At 35.8% G+C, this 18,321-nt stretch overlaps 1 protein-coding gene across 45 annotated transcripts in view; it reads right to left on the bottom strand.

The window, feature by feature from the left end:
• The window catches only part of HDAC9 (histone deacetylase 9), an 866,113-nt gene that overhangs the window by 479,674 nt on the left and 368,118 nt on the right, over positions 1–18,321 (bottom strand). For 27 of the 45 annotated variants that reach the window (XR_011503369.1, XM_070509860.1, XM_070509723.1 and 24 more), the window contains one exon: positions 4,710–4,772. Coding sequence is in view for 36 of the 45 variants with exons in the window: in XM_070509860.1 (XP_070365961.1) it covers positions 4,710–4,772 (63 nt within the window). In the remaining 9 variants the exon portion in view is untranslated. Of the gene's footprint in view, positions 1–4,362; positions 4,573–4,709; positions 4,773–5,010; positions 5,077–5,179; positions 6,645–18,321 lie in introns of those variants that run through there. The other 18 variants (XM_014830594.3, XM_014830600.3, XM_070509778.1 and 15 more) reach the window with 13 other exon arrangements.

Genomic DNA, 18,321 nt, shown 5'->3' with positions numbered 1-18,321 from the left:
TTCTATAATTATCATGCTTTTTTCATTCTTGGTTTCTTTCCCTAGATCTAAAATATCCTTTTTCATCTCATTCTATTGTTTTATCATTTCATCTTTGAACTCTTGTTTATGGAATTTCTCTTCTTATTAAGGTGCTCTATTTGTGGGGAGCAATTATTAGACAGTTCCACAGATTCAGTGAGTTGATGCTTACTTCCTGGTGGGATCTCTAAGATCAGTTGGGGCAGGGTATTTCACTGCAAAGAGCTACGGTTCGTTTTCCCAATTTAGAGTGTTGCTCTGAAGGCTTCATTTCTCCAGAGAGGCAGTGTTTGCTCATCTCCCTCCATTTCACTATTTCTCTTCCAGAATCCTTTCTACTATTCCTCAGTCGCAAGGAAAAAAACAAAAGAAAAAAACACCAAAAGCTGAGGATATCCATTCATTTGCTTCTCTCCAGATTTGGGAATGTTAGTGAGAATTTTCAGGAGTCGTCATCTTGTCAATAAAATTCTAAGTTGGCCCAGGATTCAGGCCCTGTTAGGTCTCTCTGTTTTGACGAAAGATGCCTGCTTCCATTTTTCCCTTGACTATTAGTTTCTGACGTATGTTGCATTAGGTTATACCATTTTCCTTGCTTACTTATTGCTGAATATAGTGTGTATGTGTGGAGGGGAGGGTGTTTGCTGGCTTATACTATTTTAGGATCACTTCATTATCTATCAGTGATGAGAAATTATGTGGTACACTTTCAAATTTCTCATCTCCAGAATCAAAATCACCATTTTTAAATTCAGAATTTGGGTTTATTTTAGTATTCTGAGGAGTTTTATTGAATTTTCTGACTTAATGGACATAACAAGTATGCCACCTGTGTCATCCACAGAAAAATAAAATACTCATTCTTGTCCCCATTCTCAATGGGTCTATTTATAACTAGCTTTTAGATTGCTACCTATCAAATATTTCAATTGATAACAGCCTTATAAGTGAAGATAACCTGAGTTAGAGAACAGCAAAACAGTAATTATGGGGAATACCAGAAGTGATTCTTGACGTGACAGGAGCATTTCACAGTTTTACATTTTCATAATTAGATTCTGCTTTCCAAGTAGACATAAATGACTACTGAATCTAAAATGTTCCTTTCCCCTCGACAATATACACCAAGAGAAAAAAGGACCCTGAAAGGGTGAAGATACATTTTTCATAAAAGAAATTCAGGATTTAGATTTAAATATTTATACCTGACAATAAGAATACATAGTGAAAATATGAGCTTTCCCTATTATAAATATGTTTATATTTCCCTATTGTAAAAATATATACACTAATGCTGTCCAAACTCTAGGAAATTCTTTCATAATAATTGTTCCAGTGTTGTCTGGACAGCTCTGCTGTCCAACGTGTTAAGCAACATGCCTGGCAACAGGAGAACACCCCGAATTCTGCCAGCTACTGCAGAGTGATCTGAGTCAATATTTGTACATGCTTCAGTTTCTGCCACAGTTATCACTTATATTGGCCCACACATGCCACAAAAGTGGAGATTGACCTGGCAAAATGTGTCACTCATACTGAATTCCAGGATTCAACAATATAAAACTCTTTAACTGAAAAGACATTAGCAGATTACATTGTAGAACCTAGTTCTACCTAAGATGTCTAGCCTGGCTGGGTCAATTTTAGGAAAAAATGCAACAATATAAAATATGTGCAATTCAATAGTATATAAAGAGCTCTGAAGAAATACCATCTATGCATAGTATCCAATATAACTAGAATAACAAATGGGAACTCTAAAGCAATGGCTAACAACAAAAAAGAGCTTTTTTAAACAATTAATCTCAAGAAATCTGCCACTGGCGTTTCGCTGTTCAATTAAATATTCTGCAACTTCTATGCCTTTGATTATTACGTAATGAGACATTTCACAGAACACACACACACACACACACACAAGCTACTCTGATTTACAGTCACAATTTGCACAAGGAAAGGATTTAATTCTTATCAGACACGGAAACCAAAAAAAATAGCTGATTTACAAAATAGCTAAAGAAAACTTATTATCAAGACAAAACATCATTTCCCACATGATATACAATCTAACTCATCTAGCTTGTTCAGCAAGACAGAGCATGGTACTGAAGAACTGGGAGCCCAGGTTCATTCACCAAAAATAGTGATAATAATAGCGAGTACACATTTTAATGACATGTTGTTACGTTTGAATCTCACAAGAATGCCAAGAGGGAAGCAGGAGGACATCATTATTCTTCAGTTTACAGATGAGTAAACCAGTTACACAATTGGCTAGCTGCAAAGTTGTGGCTGGGACACAGAGCTTTTGACTCCTGGAACAGTGCTCTCTCCACTCCTCTGTGCTGCTACCATATCTCTTTTCTCTCTTTCAGATCCAAAGACTCCATCCATTTCTAAGCCTACCAACCACATCCATGTCACTGGTCCAAAAGGGAGTTGAACAAGATTTGTAGCTAAATTAAGCCAACACACCCCTAATTTAGCAATTAGCTTAAAGGACAAACCCTACTAATATAGGTCGCCAGCATCACCATCATGTCCCCCTATTTCTATATCGGTGATACCCAAAGTTTGCTGCACATTGGAATTGCTTGGAAGATTTAAAAAATCCCAATGTTCAGGCTGTTCCCCATATCGATTATACAAATCAGAAACTCTTGGGGTGGAACCCAGGCATCAGCATTTCATAAAATTCTCCTGGTGACTCCAAGTTGGAAAGCCAGTGCCTCAGAGGAAGTACACAATAAAGGCTGAGAGAATTAAATTTAAGGACATATTCTATGAAACAAAATCAAATTTACATGATATGGTAGGAAGGATGCAACTGTCTTTTTGTTTCAAATTTTATAAATAAATAGAACTTTCAGTTTCCTTGTTTATACCAAACAGGTTTGGGAGTTGACGTGAATCTACATGACTTTTAATTGAATAGCTTGGTGCTTAAAATGTTGCTTCCTGTAGAATTGACAATAGCATGGACAGTTTCAAGCGCTTCCCTGCCTGAAAATATTGTGGCTTTGTATAAAAATCATTAAATGCCAGGAAAATGACAATCTCAACTGAAATCGAAGTAAATTTATGTACGATTATCAAAGACACTGAGAAACAGTGAAGCTTGCAAACACCTGTAGCGAGATTCAATGTCAGCAGACTGTCGCTGCTTGAAAGACACAGCTTTGTTTCTACCCTCCGAAAAAAGTTATCAAGAGGGGAGGACTAAAAGGATAAAATATAGTACTGAAAATATATCTAAAATAGTGATTTTAAAAGAGTGGGTCCATATTTAAAAAATAAAATGCTAAATCAAGCATCCAGTTACATCAGAGACACATTAGCTGACCCCTCCCCAAAGCTCCTGTCAGTTTCACAGCCACGAAGATAACAAACTCTGCTGAAATTCTGGTACATTTACTTTAGAGAAACAGACATTACTAATTAATATAATTTCTGTCATGTAAGTGTAAACACACTAAATTATACAAAATTCATATTTTATTCTGAATCCATGAAAAAATTGGATCAACAGAAGGATCTTAAAATCATGACAACTAACTGAGGTTTAAAGAAAACTTGCTTCAAAAACAGATTTGTAGATGGGAAGGTGTTCAACACTAAATAGACATCATACCAACCTGTGGAGTATTCTTTCATCGTTATCTTTACCAAGTAAATGCTGCGTTCTGTTGCACTCTTATCATGGCAATCTAGGTAGTGATCTATAATTATGATTAAGCCCACATAGGAACTTAGAAGATGTGAGGGAGAACTTTAAGCCAATTTAGATTGAAGCATTCAGAAGGGGACCAAAACACAAAGTGCCCCAAGCTTTATAGACTATCTATAGGAAATAAATACGAAAAGCAACAATTATAAGTAAGTGATGTTGCCTGGAAAGTCTACTCTTTCAACAAATAGAAATTGATAAAGCTGACAAGCTTCATCTCCCAACAGCACATCTCCTTGAAGGCACAAGCACATACACAGGAGAAACTAGAAATTGGAATCTGTTACTGTTGTTCTTTAAAATGTTGCACCTGCATGTAACACCTTTATATGTGTGCTATGCCATCGCATCTGCCTAACGATGCTAGACTCCCCAAATGTTTTTGAAGAAAATTAAAATAACCATCTGCTAATAATAATTTTATTTCATCCTAAATAGTTTCATTTTGGGCTGACGAGAAAAAAACACATTAAAACTACCTTCACAACTCTGTAGCAAACACATTTCAAAAGGTAGGTCTATAAATAGATGTGCTTCTGTATGCACACTGTAAATGTAAAATCCTCGGGCTAGCAGAGGCTGCAATTTAAACTGAAGCCCTAGTACGAACTTACCTGATTTTTAAGGTCCCGTTAGAATACGCACACAACCAGCACAGATCTCCTCTTTCTAGTTGCATAGTAAGGCAAAACACCCCCAACTACATTTTACTTATCTCAGTCCCATCCTTCAACAGAAGCTTTGCAATTCCATTCAGAAGCTGCTGTCCCCAAACAGACTGAACATGCACAGAAACAGTAATGGAAGAGATCTAAGTTAAATCCTACAGACGCACCAAGAAAACAGCAACATCAACACCAAAAAGCAGCAAATCCTTAAGAGAGGTGCTTTTCTTAGCTGCATTTCCCAAGTCAGCCCCCTTTCACACATAAAATGTCTCAGTTGCGAAAGAGGATCTTACCTGAGCTGATCATACTGTGCATTCTCTGCTGAGCCAAGAGCTGCTCTCGTCCAGCCACCCCATCTGAGGAAAAACACGAGTCACTCTCGTAAATTGTCTGCAGCATATTCCAATCACTCTTACTTCAGCTACATGAAAGATTCATCGCTGCTCAGTGCATGGGCCCCAGGAGCTACCCTCACTGGTCCTCCCTCCTCCCTGAGGAGAAGCAGCAGAGGATCAACTTCGACAACGATTTCCTTTCTGTTAAGATGGACACACACTTTTCAAAAGACCTGGACACTTTTCCCATGTTACCAACCTGTGTACAAAGCAGAAAGGACCGAGTGGATGCTATGGCTCTCTGGAGTTTAGGTTATCCCGGAAACTAAAAGCAGGTGGGAAACAGGAATGTGCTTCAGGGTTATTGCTTTGTCAGAATAAGTAGAAAAATATTAACTCTACCCATGAGAAAAAGAAACCAATTAAACCTGGCTTATAGTTCCTCAGGCTGCTAGAGTTTCGTTGCAAGAACCCTCAGTCCTGCAAGAGGCTTCAGCCGGTGCCCTTCTATTTGTTTGTGTGTGTGTCTCTTCCCCCTCTCTGGTCTCTCTCAGCTCAAGTTGGCTAAAGCTAGAGATAATCCATTTGCATATGAATCAACAACGGCATGGCCCACAGGCACAGAAATAGAACAATGGTCGGCCTGAGCCAAAAATAGGTCAAGCATGGCCGAGTGATTGGAGCCTGCATTAATGCATTTAAAAATACCCCAGCAAACCCAGCTGTCCAGCCTCTATCTTTCAAACCATAATTCTCTATTGCAGGGCCTTAAAAGCAATTAACTCTTTCCTCCCTCCAAGCTTGTTTTACACACTGTGTTTCCACACTGGCGATTCGCTTCCAAAGAAAGGAAGGCAAAAAGAAAGGGAAAAAAAATTTAGAATCATAATTCTAAGAGGGCAAATGCACATACATTTAATTTCATTTTATTTTTGTAGTATGTGTTTTTGGAAGAGAGAGGAGAGAAGTGCAGAGCTCTGTATTGGTTCTAAAATAATACTGGAAGCTTTTGCTCATAATGTGGTTTCTGCCTCACCCACGCACAGCAATCCTGGTGTTCTATTTTTGTTGCCTGTTTCTCTGGCTACACTGCAGTTGGCTGTAGCACTAGAAGCTTTTCTGCCTTCTAGTTTTAAGACTGACAGGAGATTTAGTAGAGGTAGTTTCAGAAAACAAGCACACCCCAGAATAAAATGTTTATGAAGGACTGGCTTGATTTTTCACTTGCTATTGTGTAAGGCAACTGTCCATTTCACAAATCCTAATGTGATCTTAGTACCACCTATCAATTTTATTGCATCCAGTTTTTATTACATCTAAATTAAAAAAAAAAAAAACAGCTTAAACCTGAGCACTTTCCCTCTATTTCAGTTGCTCAGGCTAAAATCAATTTATCTGCAAAAAGGAAAAGAAAGCGTTGTTGCTTTCCTATGGATGGATGCAGAATGACTGAACACATGCACCTGTGGATTAAGAAATAAATATGGTCAGTCCCCAACTATGAATGTTCTACATTCATCTCTATCTGGTTACCTGAAATACAGACCTCATTTTTCTATAGAAATAGCATTTATCATAGTTGATAGATTCCTAGACCAACACACATCATGGAATTCACCTATAAATTAAATGAACTACAGTATATAGTACTAAAAATTCTATAGTCTCTGATGTACACTTACAATATCCTTTCTATATGAGAAATAAATTCTGCATCACAAATTGAGTTGCCAGCATCTAACTACTCCTAAGGGCAAATCCACAAGCGCTATATCCACTGGTCAAGGAAGCTCTTCTCGTTTTTCTAAACTAGATCGACAAGGAAAATGTAATTCCTAAGGCATCGGTAGCAATAGAGAAGGAAAGGGAAAAAGCAGAGTGTTTCAAGGTTCCCAGAAAAATCAGCTGGAGGAGGGATCGTGGTCAAGCACAGAGTGTGGGGCAGGGGAAAGAACAAGGGAACATAGAGTTTTGGTGGAAAGGAGGAAACATGTTGAGTCATTAAGCAGATAACCCACTGCCGAAGAAATGCCACTGAATTCTACTTCTTTCATAAACTAACTCTGACTTCTTGGGAAATTATATTTGCACAGATAAGTTACAAGATTTAAAAAAAAAGAAGTTATTGCAACTGCATTTGACTTAAGTTAAACAATAAAATGTTATGTTTCTGTCAGTGAAAAACACTATTTAATTCCATCTGATATTACAAGTAAACTTTTACTCACTTAAGAAACTGGTGTATAAAATTCAAGAGATGGAAATACTGAGGATGTGGCAATTTACCTCAAGGATGATATAACCAATAATAGCACTTTAGATCTAGAAGGAAATTTAGAGATTATCTGCAATGGTGTTCAAACTCTGTCCCCCAGGATGACAAAGTACCCAGGAGCTGACTCACTGTTCTCCAGAAGAGCTTCTTCCCCCAACCAGGAGAGTCTCACTTTTATCTCTTTACATCAAGTATGTAAGATTTCTTTTGAACAATGACTTCTTAGATTAAGAAAAACACTGAAATTGAAATCCACTCATTTTGTACAAACGAGCTCCCTGTTTTACACATGAAGAAAGTAAAGAAACTTGCTGAAGTTTACAAAGGTTGTAAAGGCACTCATTAATGGAGCCAGGACTAAAGAGATTTGCTTAGTCTCTGATAGGTAGTTTCTAGCAGAGTAGGTCTAGCATTCATGTTCTGGAGTCGGCCATAAATATCTGAGATATTCAGAATAAATTTTACTGATGAAAAATGGAATCATTGTCTAATTGTTTCAGAGTGGTTTTGAACAGAATACGCAAAACTAGTGATAAACATATAAGAGGGATAACAAAACCCCAGTATTGACATAATATACTTACACATCTTTTGTTATTTTACATTTAAATTATACCCTCAAGCTACAATTTACAAAAATAGTCTCCAAGCTTTTACAATCATAAAAAAATAAAATAAAACTCCAAAAGGGTGAGTTAGTAATTATCCTCTTTCTCAGAGGTTCTAGGAAAGGGCATTCCACATAAAATAGTATAAATAATGCGTCATCGTCATTTTGACAAAGTTACTAACTTGAGGTTTATTTACATTTCATCCCTGCATTCTTTCAGCATTTTTTTTTCCATTAGCAGGCTCGTCTTTCAACTCTTGATAATGAGAACTTAGCCTACAGTGAAAAGACCTTGAACATATAAAATAGATACCACTTGTTTCTGGAAGGAAAAATAAGCATAATTAAAACCACCACCAAGTATATTGACAACCACAGTTCCATCATCCAAGAACTTAAATATTAAGAATCTTAATTCTGCTTACATCATCTCAACAATGTCAGTAAAGAAATGTGAGTAAGTTTTCTTTGGATATTTATAAAACCAATGTCACTGACTTGGGAAAAAAAAGATACTAAATTTTATATTATAAGAACCATAACAAGCTATTTTACAAATACCACGCTAGAATAGATAGGCAACTTTTTTAAATCTCAATATAATAAATTTTAATTCAATTTAATAAACATTTTGGAAGTGATCTAAATATTATATTTTACATTCATTCAAATAAAAAAAAAATTTTAAATCAGGTTCCCAATTTAATAGAAAATGGGAATGGGCATTGAATTCTAATGCAAAATGTCATTCAAAAGTTATTATGATAATTCCAATTCTCTCAATGCAGGTACATAGGTAAAACAAAAAAAAATGTATAAAAAAATCTATATAGCATCAAAATGTTTCCAGAAATATCCTCTGACCCCTAGCTCACAATGATCTTTTCTCAAATCAGTCTTAGTTGATGACTGAAGACTCCCCAGAGAGAAGCAAAGAAGATAGTGTAACCTGATTTACTCTACCACAATAATATATCCTCTGTTCATCTGTAATCAAGCATAGACTTTTCATGTAGCACCAAATCCCATGATTCTGGAACCTATAAGCAGTAAGATTTAAAACTTGTTTGCATGAAACACTGAATTATGCTTTAGAAGAAAGCTGCAAATTACTCACCAATAACTGGAACTCTTCCACTCCCTGTCTTACTCACTCATCTTGCTTCTTCTCTCATCCTCACATTTCTCAAACCATTGTCACAGCAATGAAGTTATATGCACTTGCCTACAGGTGATAGAACTTGGTTCCCATAGACCCCCCAAGGAACAAGAAGAAGAGAGAAAGTACAGTGTACTAATTTCTATTTTATTGTATTTTATTTCAAACTAAGTAGCTTATATTTCTGAATTTCCTACCTCCTGGAGGAACATCACCAATTCTTATTAAATAGTGAAAACTCAATTTACATGTGATTCCTCTCCACTAAGATGACCTAATTGGTTACCAAATGGTGTTCAAATGAGGAAATCTTGCCTGAACTCAAGAATAGGTAAAGGGTTTGAAAAAACACATTAGCAATGAAACTCCAGGGAGACTGTTTTATATGAAAACAAAACAACATGAACAAAAGCTCTAGAACTGGTTGGCTTTGCTTTGATTGAAAACAATTTCTTCCCTAACTTTTCCCTTCATATGGGGTGTGTTGCTTTAGGATCTATTCTATTTTTAGGGGGTTACAGAGCATCAGAGTCACCTGGGGACTTGTTAGAAATCTACCCCCGAATGACTAAATCATAATTTTTGCAGGGAATCTGTATTTTACAAGCCCTCCAAGTAATTCTGATGCACAACAAAATTTGAAAACCAGTAGATTAGATCATCCTTTCAAAAGCAACGATCAGATGGCTAAAAAAATAAATGGATAAGGTATCTTTTTTGTGTTCAATTTCAAATTAGCCAGTATCATTAGAGAACAATTTTTCAAAATGAAAATAATTAAACCAGATAAGAGACTGAAGAAGACCATTAATATTCAAGGTATGAAAAGACTGAAAAGGGTCATCCAGAAAAGGATCCTCTAACTTGCAGACGAGACCAGCATCGTACACTTAAGGCGACAGGCACATGTGCACTGCTTTTCTCCACTAACCCATTCTGTATTTCTAAGTTCTATCTTTCTGAGTATGTGCCAGCTGTATATCAGCCCCTCTATGCAGAGCTCAGAGCAGCCCCTCAATCCAGGAGGAGAAGGGAACATGATCATGCACAGTCCTTTAATTAGAAGGACAAGGAAAACCCAAAGGTCTTTTGATAGAATCAAAGGAAGTTTGTTTTTTTCTATGAAATTCAATCATCCATATATTGAACATTTACTATTTCACAACTGCAGTGCAGGTCCTGAAGATATAAATGGATAAAAGAATGATAAAGCCTCAACTTTCATGGAAGTTTTAGTTTTAGGAGAAATACAGCCAAGGCAATTACTATACACTTTGATAAGAACCTCTCCAACTCTAGATTTTATTTCAATATTCTTTGAATTTTAATTTACAACCATGGATTCAAAATAATAAACCTTAGAGGGTTGTTATGAGGATTACAGAGTATCATATCATACCTGGCAATTAAGTTTTTCATAAATGGTAGCTATTGTTATTATAACTAATAATAATAAAATATCCTTATGGACCTTAATTCATGATTATTAAAATACTTCAAAACTGTTACTTGTCTTTTTTCCCAAGGAATTGTATAAATTCTAAAGAACATTATGTAATTGATTAAACATGGAATTCCTTACCTATAGTTACAGATCCTTCATTCTGCAAATTGAAAGAATTTTGTTTCCCGTTATATCACCAGAGCTTAGTATAATGTCCTGCACACAGTATGTCACTAGCTAAATATCTGTGCAAAAAATAAGTGATTCCTTCTCCAGAGTATCCTATTAAGTGACTACTGATCTGGAGCAAGTCACTAATATAATACTCAACATCTAATATTTCATTGTTATTCATTTTACCACAGTACTATTAAAATTTCAATAATTATCTTCAAATCAACAATAAATCACAATTTGATAAAGCTAAGTGTATTTCTGAAAAAGGAATCTTTTGTTGAAATCAAGTGTAGTTTAACTGCACTTTCATTTTATGCATTTATTTTCCTTGCCCCATTGCTGTCTCACAGAATGGAATAACCAGTGGAAAAAGTCAGACAACAGACTACCAGAAATGATCTTATATGGATTCCTTATTGTGATCATCATCATCTAGTACAGTCTTTCTTGTGAAGTTATCTTAAATATACTGGTACTAAAAACTTAATGTAAAAATGCATTTTTAGTTCCACTTTATATCTAGTAACTGCAGTGATGGTAGAGCTTCCAGAAAAGTCTGGTTATCAGTTGTATTGGCTAGTGTCCACATGTTCTATTTTTAATTGATGAATTCCATTAATTATACTACTCTGACTCAAAATTCTGAAAGAAATGTATTATAGCTACAGACTCAACCTTCTCTCCCTGCAAAAGTCTCTTAAGAAACTTAGAATATTTTTTTTACATTTTGTATATACAGCATTTCTGTAACTCTAAAACTAATATTTCACATAGGAAACTATTTCATATTAGCGTATGTACTAACAAGCCTGAATGTAAATATCAGTACACAGCAATCAGAGATCTTTTGTTTTAAATGGTATGTAATGGTTCACATGGATAATAAAGCATCATTTTCTCTTTTTAACAGCATCAACTCTGAAATACAAACTAACCATGACTAACCTATCCACTGTTTACTAAACTATGTATGTACAAGGTATTTACAAGACCAGAGACTTAACGGAAATCTTAGTTTCAAGAGAAAACACTCTTTTTTGGTGACAGAGCTATGAAAATAAAAATTCTGGGAAAATTCCAGCTAAGTAAAATTAGCATTCTGATCTTCGCTATTTGGTATGGCTCAAATTCTTAATTTTATATTATTGTACAAAGTAGGTCTTCATATTATGTAGCTGCACCTTTAATATTAATCATCTAGGAAACAAATGGGATTTTCATCACCAAAAATTAATAGCTATACGTAGCATCTAGATAAATACTACATTTGAGACCTATGATACGACTAATTTCCACATGCTAATATAAGTATAGCAGACACTGAAAAATCAACCCAGAAATGTCATTTCTTGCCATAAAGGTCAAGTTGATATTTACCATACCAAACTGTTACCTATCACCAAGTTAAATCAAGAGAATGCCAGAATTCTTGCGTTTGAAAATAGCAACACCATTTTTTTAATGTTGCAATTATAGTCTGACTTCATATCAAATTTAAGAAATAGCAAGCATCCAAAACATACTTTACTTATTTTTGGACTGATCAAAAATATTTATAGTAATGGCATATAATACGTCCAAACATTTGCAATTGGCCATATCACTGTTTATCAGACATCTCATGGTTATGGAATCTTTCCTATTTCAGGACTCTTATTTCAGTGCCAAGAGCAGAAAACCATGGCCTCTAAGGCCATTCACATTCTGACCACAACCTACCTTAGGAACTGAATCCTTTACGCTCTTTTTCAAACTTCACTAACAGACAATTTCTTGGTATTACCCACACAAATCCTTCATTCTCCCATGCCTTTGCATGTGCTGTTCTTGTAATCCAGAATGCTTTTCCACTCTTTCCTATTTGGGAAACTCTCTTTCGTTTTACCAGAATATAATATCCTTCTTTGTTCCTCAAAAAAAAATTTTTTTTGCTTTAAAATTGTATAACAGACTTTCTTTCAGTTCACATTTTCCTGATAGATATTTTTCTATCCCTTTATTTTCACCCTTTGCATACCATTAAGTATGGCTTTTATAGACAACATATTTCTGGATATTTTTCCCTTTCATCCCACAGAAAAGTCTCACATTTGGTAAGTTTGTGGAAGGGGAAGTGTCCCTTGCTGGTTCACCATCTTCTCAAGAGCAAAAGAGTAGTAAATCCATTTCATCCTTTAAAACTCTGCCCAAAGGTCATCTCCTTGGAAAAGCCTTCCCTGACTTGAGCAGTCATGAATGAGAGGACGTAACTATGTCCTTACTGCTATCATAACATAAATCATCAGATATTTTAATAATTTGGTTACATATCTGTTCAATATACTAGACCTCAGAAAGTCAAGATCAGCGAACCGTCGGGGACAGCCCAGTGTTGCAGCGGTTAAGTGTACACATTCCGTTTCAGTGGCCTGGGGTTTGCCGGTTCGGATCCCAGGTAAAGACACGGCACCACTTGGCAAGCCATCTTGTGGCAGGCGTCCTACATATAAAGTAGAGGAAGATGGGCATGGATGTTAGCTCAGGGCTAGTCTTCCTCAGCGAAAAAGAGGAGGATTGGCAGCAGTTAGCTCGGGGCTAATCTTCCTCAACAACAACAACAACAAAAATCTGAGAACCATCATTCATCTATGTGCCTATCCAACCTGCCCAGCCTGACAATAAGCACTCTCTCTATACCTGTTGGTTGAATGGATATGTGAATCTACATAAATGTACATGATGTATTTGATATTTATACACTTTCATTCATACCTATTTTTACAAATAAATCCCAAGCAAACAATTTATAACATCTTCTGCATCATCACTCCTTGTTCCACCTGCCACCCTTCCTCAAATCTAATATCTGGACCTGATTTTCCTTTTCGGAAGAGCTCACTTCACACACCCAAAAGCAACACCACCCCGGTCAGACAAGTATGATGATTATATTACATACAATATGTACGTAATTTAGGACAACATTGTAACCATACATAAGTTTTGTATTATCAATATAAAAGAGAGGAATTATAAATTCTATTATGCTTTATTTTCCTAGAATTAAACACAAGAAATTAGAAATTCAAGATTCTAGAGAATTTATTTAAAACACTGCCATTTCCACACTGAAACTATTTTTACTGAAAAGGTATTTCGGAATTTTAACAATTCTTCCTTTGCTCTCCTCGACTCTAACGGACAGCCTGACTCCTGTTGCAATTCCTCTACAGGACTGGGTGACCACAGTGACACAACTCTTCTAAAAACATCAAAGCTCTAATCAAAAAAAGTTCCCCTTTACATTCTCACTGACTTGAAGGGTTCCTTTTCACTATTAAAGGGACCTTACACGGTCTAAGCCTTTTGAAGGGGGGCCTTAGGTTCATACATTTTCTAAATCAAAGAGAGATATATTCTGGAAAATGTGGAAACTTCAGCTTTGGATATTAATTTATATTTGATTCATGAGAACTGTAGAATCTCTTTTACATGAAGGGCAACTATATAACATTCTAAATAATGTGGCTTATTGGATGGAGAAGAGGCTCTGGATTAAGACAGAATTTGACTTGAATTCTGTCTCTGTCAGTTATTAGCCAGTTATGAGCTATAGAGCCTAGATATGTTACTTAAGCTTTCTGAATCACAATTCCCTCATCTTAAACATGGGGATATTAATATCTGCCTTGCAGTGTTGCTTTAATAATTAGAAATAGTGAATATAAAATTCCTACCATTATGACAAGAATATAACAGGTACTTAGTACATTGTGGTTATTATTATTATAGCACGTTATTAATACACAAATCAAGAAGTAAATAATTGAAGGACTACTTAGATTTCCATATTCTGAACTAAGATAATTCCTGTTCTCAAGATGGGCTATAACGTTGTAAAACAGAATATAAAGATCATTAGTTTTGCTATTTCCTAAGGGAAAAAAATGAGTATATATAAGTTAGATAAGAAAAATTAGAATGGAACTTTTCATCATATTAATATCACCCTACAGACTGATAAACAAACCATGTGTACTCAACAACTCACTGATTCCTAAAGGCGAAATAAGAAATGGAAATAATGAACAAGAGGGTGAATTGTATATGCAAGGCTACTTACTATGTTTACTTTGTAAGGTTAAATTGGATATTTTAACATGAGGAACAGAGATTAATAACAGCACTCACACAAAACACAAAACTTCACTGAGTTCACTGAATTACATGTGTCTGCCATTACTTGCAACCAAGTGATGTCTTCAATACACAATGCATTCCCCCCAGCTAATGTTTTCATTCCAGATGGCAGGGACTGACTATTTATCGATAAGCTAACATTGGTAGTTTTATCTGAAGCTATAAAAACTCATGTTTTGTAATGAAGTGGCGACTGTCTTCCTATTTTGGCTGTATCTGAAGGAAATTCTCAACAGCACTTCCCAAAAGTAAAAGGGATCCATTGGAAGCCAAATTCACTTATTTTAAGTTCAAGACCTTACTTGGATTAAAATTTACTACTTTTTGATTATTTGAATTATGAATAATTATGTATTGACTTGATGGAACGCAACGCCAGTCAAAGGAAACTAAACTCTAGGAGCAATTAATATTTTTAGGGCTAAATGGTAGAGAATTCTGAAGCATAGTTTAGTGCTGCCCCTTTATAAACTAGGGAGAAAACATTAGTAGGAAATAACAGTTAAAATCCTCAGGCATTTCATTTCATTTAAAGTATATACTTCACTCAGAACATAGATCAACCAACATAGGATCAATCAACATAGGATCAACCAAACACAGAGCATTACATGAAAATAATAAAAATGTAAACCAGTATGGGGAATGAGAAATGGGAACCCATCATTACTTTCAAGGTCTATGCTAACATGGCTACCTTTGTATCTCATGGTATAACACTTATAGTCATATTTTTAACATCTAGTCATTAAGGTAAACCTAAACTAGTCTTTTTTTCCATTTTGAAATAAATCATGGATTATCATAACATCTCAGGAATATTTGAATCATTAAATAGTAAAGCATATCGGCTTTCAGACATCCAAATGCATATTTCAGTTGATAAGAAAGAGCAAGATTAAGATGATAGTCAAAATTTTGAATCCACGCCATTGAGTATAACATATAGGAGTCATGATACCAGCTTTTTTAATAATAAAATCTACTAACTTTGAACTTTAACATAATTACCAACCTACCATCACTCTTAGAAAATTTGACCGAAAAGACCGAAAGAGCTGGATTTGTAAAAATTTAAAATGACTATATTTCAAGAAACAAAAAAATTCCCCTAGAAGTTGTTATGTATATCCAGGAGCAATGTTGATTTTCCAGAATACAGCTTCTTAACATGGGGGTAAAGTGAATAAGAAGATACATTATATAAAATGGCCACGCTTCATTCCAAGCACTCTTCCCAGGATTTTCCTATAATCAAGACAAGAATGATGTCTACTGAAACACATTTCATAAATCAAAACACATCCACTATCAAATAGGTCTCCTTTTCTGTATATTTCTCCTGTTTTGTTTTTTTAACCTGGTCTCACTTTTCACTGGGTTCTTCAAAATCATTGTATCCCAAATGCATATCAATGCTTTCTCAAATGTCCTATTTTGTTGCTTAAAATGATCTCTCCCTCATTTCCCCAGTCATCGTCTGCTCTTTGAGACATTCATTCATGTACCACACACCTTTGACTCCTTTGTTTTCTCACAAAGAAGTAGAAGTTCTCGCCCCACACCTAAGCATATATTTCTTATCATTAGCATACATATTCTTTCCCCCTCTTTCATCGTTGTTTGTAGCGTATAACATATACACAATTCAGTGTTTTTTTCTTCAGCTAATTTTCTTACTGGGAAAACTTTAGCAGCAGCAAAAGCAACACTTCTGACCAATATCTTAAAAAATACATTAGCCTTTGTTCTGTTTTTAATTTTAAGACTTTCCCATATTCATACAACAAACATTGTTCCCTTTGACAAATACTGGTTCTTTCAAAGGCTTCGGTGAGGAAGGGTCTTAGGTGTCTAAGTGAAGTGAGCGTGACCAGAAGGGGCAGAGTGTGAGGGAAAGTCCACGAGCTGTAGAACCAGGCAGACCTAGTGTTAATGTTCACTCTCACAGTTTAGTCTTGCAGCCCAGGAATAGAAACCATGCCCTTTGAATCTGAGAACGATGTCCTTGAAAATGTGCTGTGGTGCTCCAGAAAAAAAAAAAAAAAAAAATAAGGGCTTAACATGAATTATGAAGGAATACTATTATAAAGGATTATAATGGAAATTAACATGATTATAAAGGAAAGTATTGTGAAGAAAAATATTCCTTCATAATTCATGTTTTTAATCCTCTAATTTTTTTATCCTCTGCCATTTTAATTTCTAGTATTTGAATAGTAGAATAACATCTCAAGTATCTAGTGCTGGAAGATAGCTGAGATCAAGACAAAAACACAAACAATATCCACATGCAGGGAAATAGTTAAAAAGATATCCCTGAAATGTGGCAGCCAGGGAGACCCTTTAACAGAGTGACAGGGCATGCTGGCATCCATTACGGAAGATCAGGGTCCATGTTTCTGCCCCTGTTTTCAATTCAGACCCCTTCTCTTCTCATTAGAAAGATGTTAGAAATGCTAGAGGTGATGATGTGGTACTTAAAGAGACCCAGAGGCAATTACACACACAGAGACCAATCATTTTTCTGCAAATAATAGTAAGGGTCTTGACGTTGAGAAGTAACAAACAGACAAAAATCATCCTGCCATAATGTGGCCAACCCAGAAGAGATCTCCAGCTTTCAGACTTTGCAAGACAAGAAATCTAGCCTGGACTTAGCTCTATATGGTGAAGATGAGATAGGAACTGAAGAGCCACATGAGGACCTATCCTTTGTAGTACACAATTTACTGACGTTATGCAGTCAAATAAATCATTGTGTGGTTTATTAACTGACGTTAAATTATTTTTGATCTTCCTAAAGCCCTGTGTTAAAAAAGAAATTTGCTAGGTCTTGTAATGAATGCTGGGGTAAATCCTGACTACTGGAGAGAAAATGTCTAGTGCTCAAAGTAAACGGAACCAAGTATAAGCCTTATAAAACTGTCCCATAGCGTTCAGCAGTTCACAGTAGTATGTGGTTAAGGATACGTGTCTGAGTAACCCAAAAGTAATATCCAAGTAAAGCAAGTCCTTTATTTATAATTTTTGAACACCGTGAAGGAAATGACAGGTCCATAAGAATGCATGCATGTCAGCTATAATACGACAATTGCATTCCAAAGAAAATTCATGCTCTGTTAAATATGTACCCTAAATAACAAGTTTACAGGATGATAGGGTTATCAGCAAACTGTTCAAAACGTACGTTATTTTGTAACTGTACCACTATCTTCATCATCATTATCATCTAATATTATTATATTTATAATTGTTAATTAGAGAAATGAGGTGGACCCCTCTCACCTTGCCCCCTTAAAATACCAAAAACCACAGCTCAGCTTGGCCAGGACTTCCACAGTAGATAGACAAGTGCACAAAACAATAGGCAAGAGGAGGGATGGGTGCTGAGCCAAGGCTGAGAGAACAGAGCACTGAGGCAGGAGGCTGCGCTAGGTGGGCCTTGGAGGAAGTGCCTCCTGCCATGAGGCAAGAGCTGAACACGTCTGGGCATGTGCACCTGTGGCAAGGGATTCACTGGAGGTAGACACTAGTTTTGTTTCTTGAATACAGTCACAAAGGCTCCTGTAGGCAATGTAGTAGCCTAATCGATAGCTTTTTCCTTTCCCTTTCTTACTGAAAGTCAGCATTGTATTTCTACTCCTCTGGGCCCCTATGCCCGGAAAAAAAAAATCACACATGATCCAGCATCCACTTTACACTCTCATTATCCCCTATTTACCA

Source organism: Equus asinus, chromosome 1 (genome assembly GCF_041296235.1).
Source record: "Equus asinus isolate D_3611 breed Donkey chromosome 1, EquAss-T2T_v2, whole genome shotgun sequence".
Lineage (NCBI taxonomy): Eukaryota > Metazoa > Chordata > Mammalia > Perissodactyla > Equidae > Equus > Equus asinus.
The sequence above is the reverse complement of the archived record's forward strand: the minus strand, read 5'-3'. Positions and strand labels throughout refer to the sequence as shown.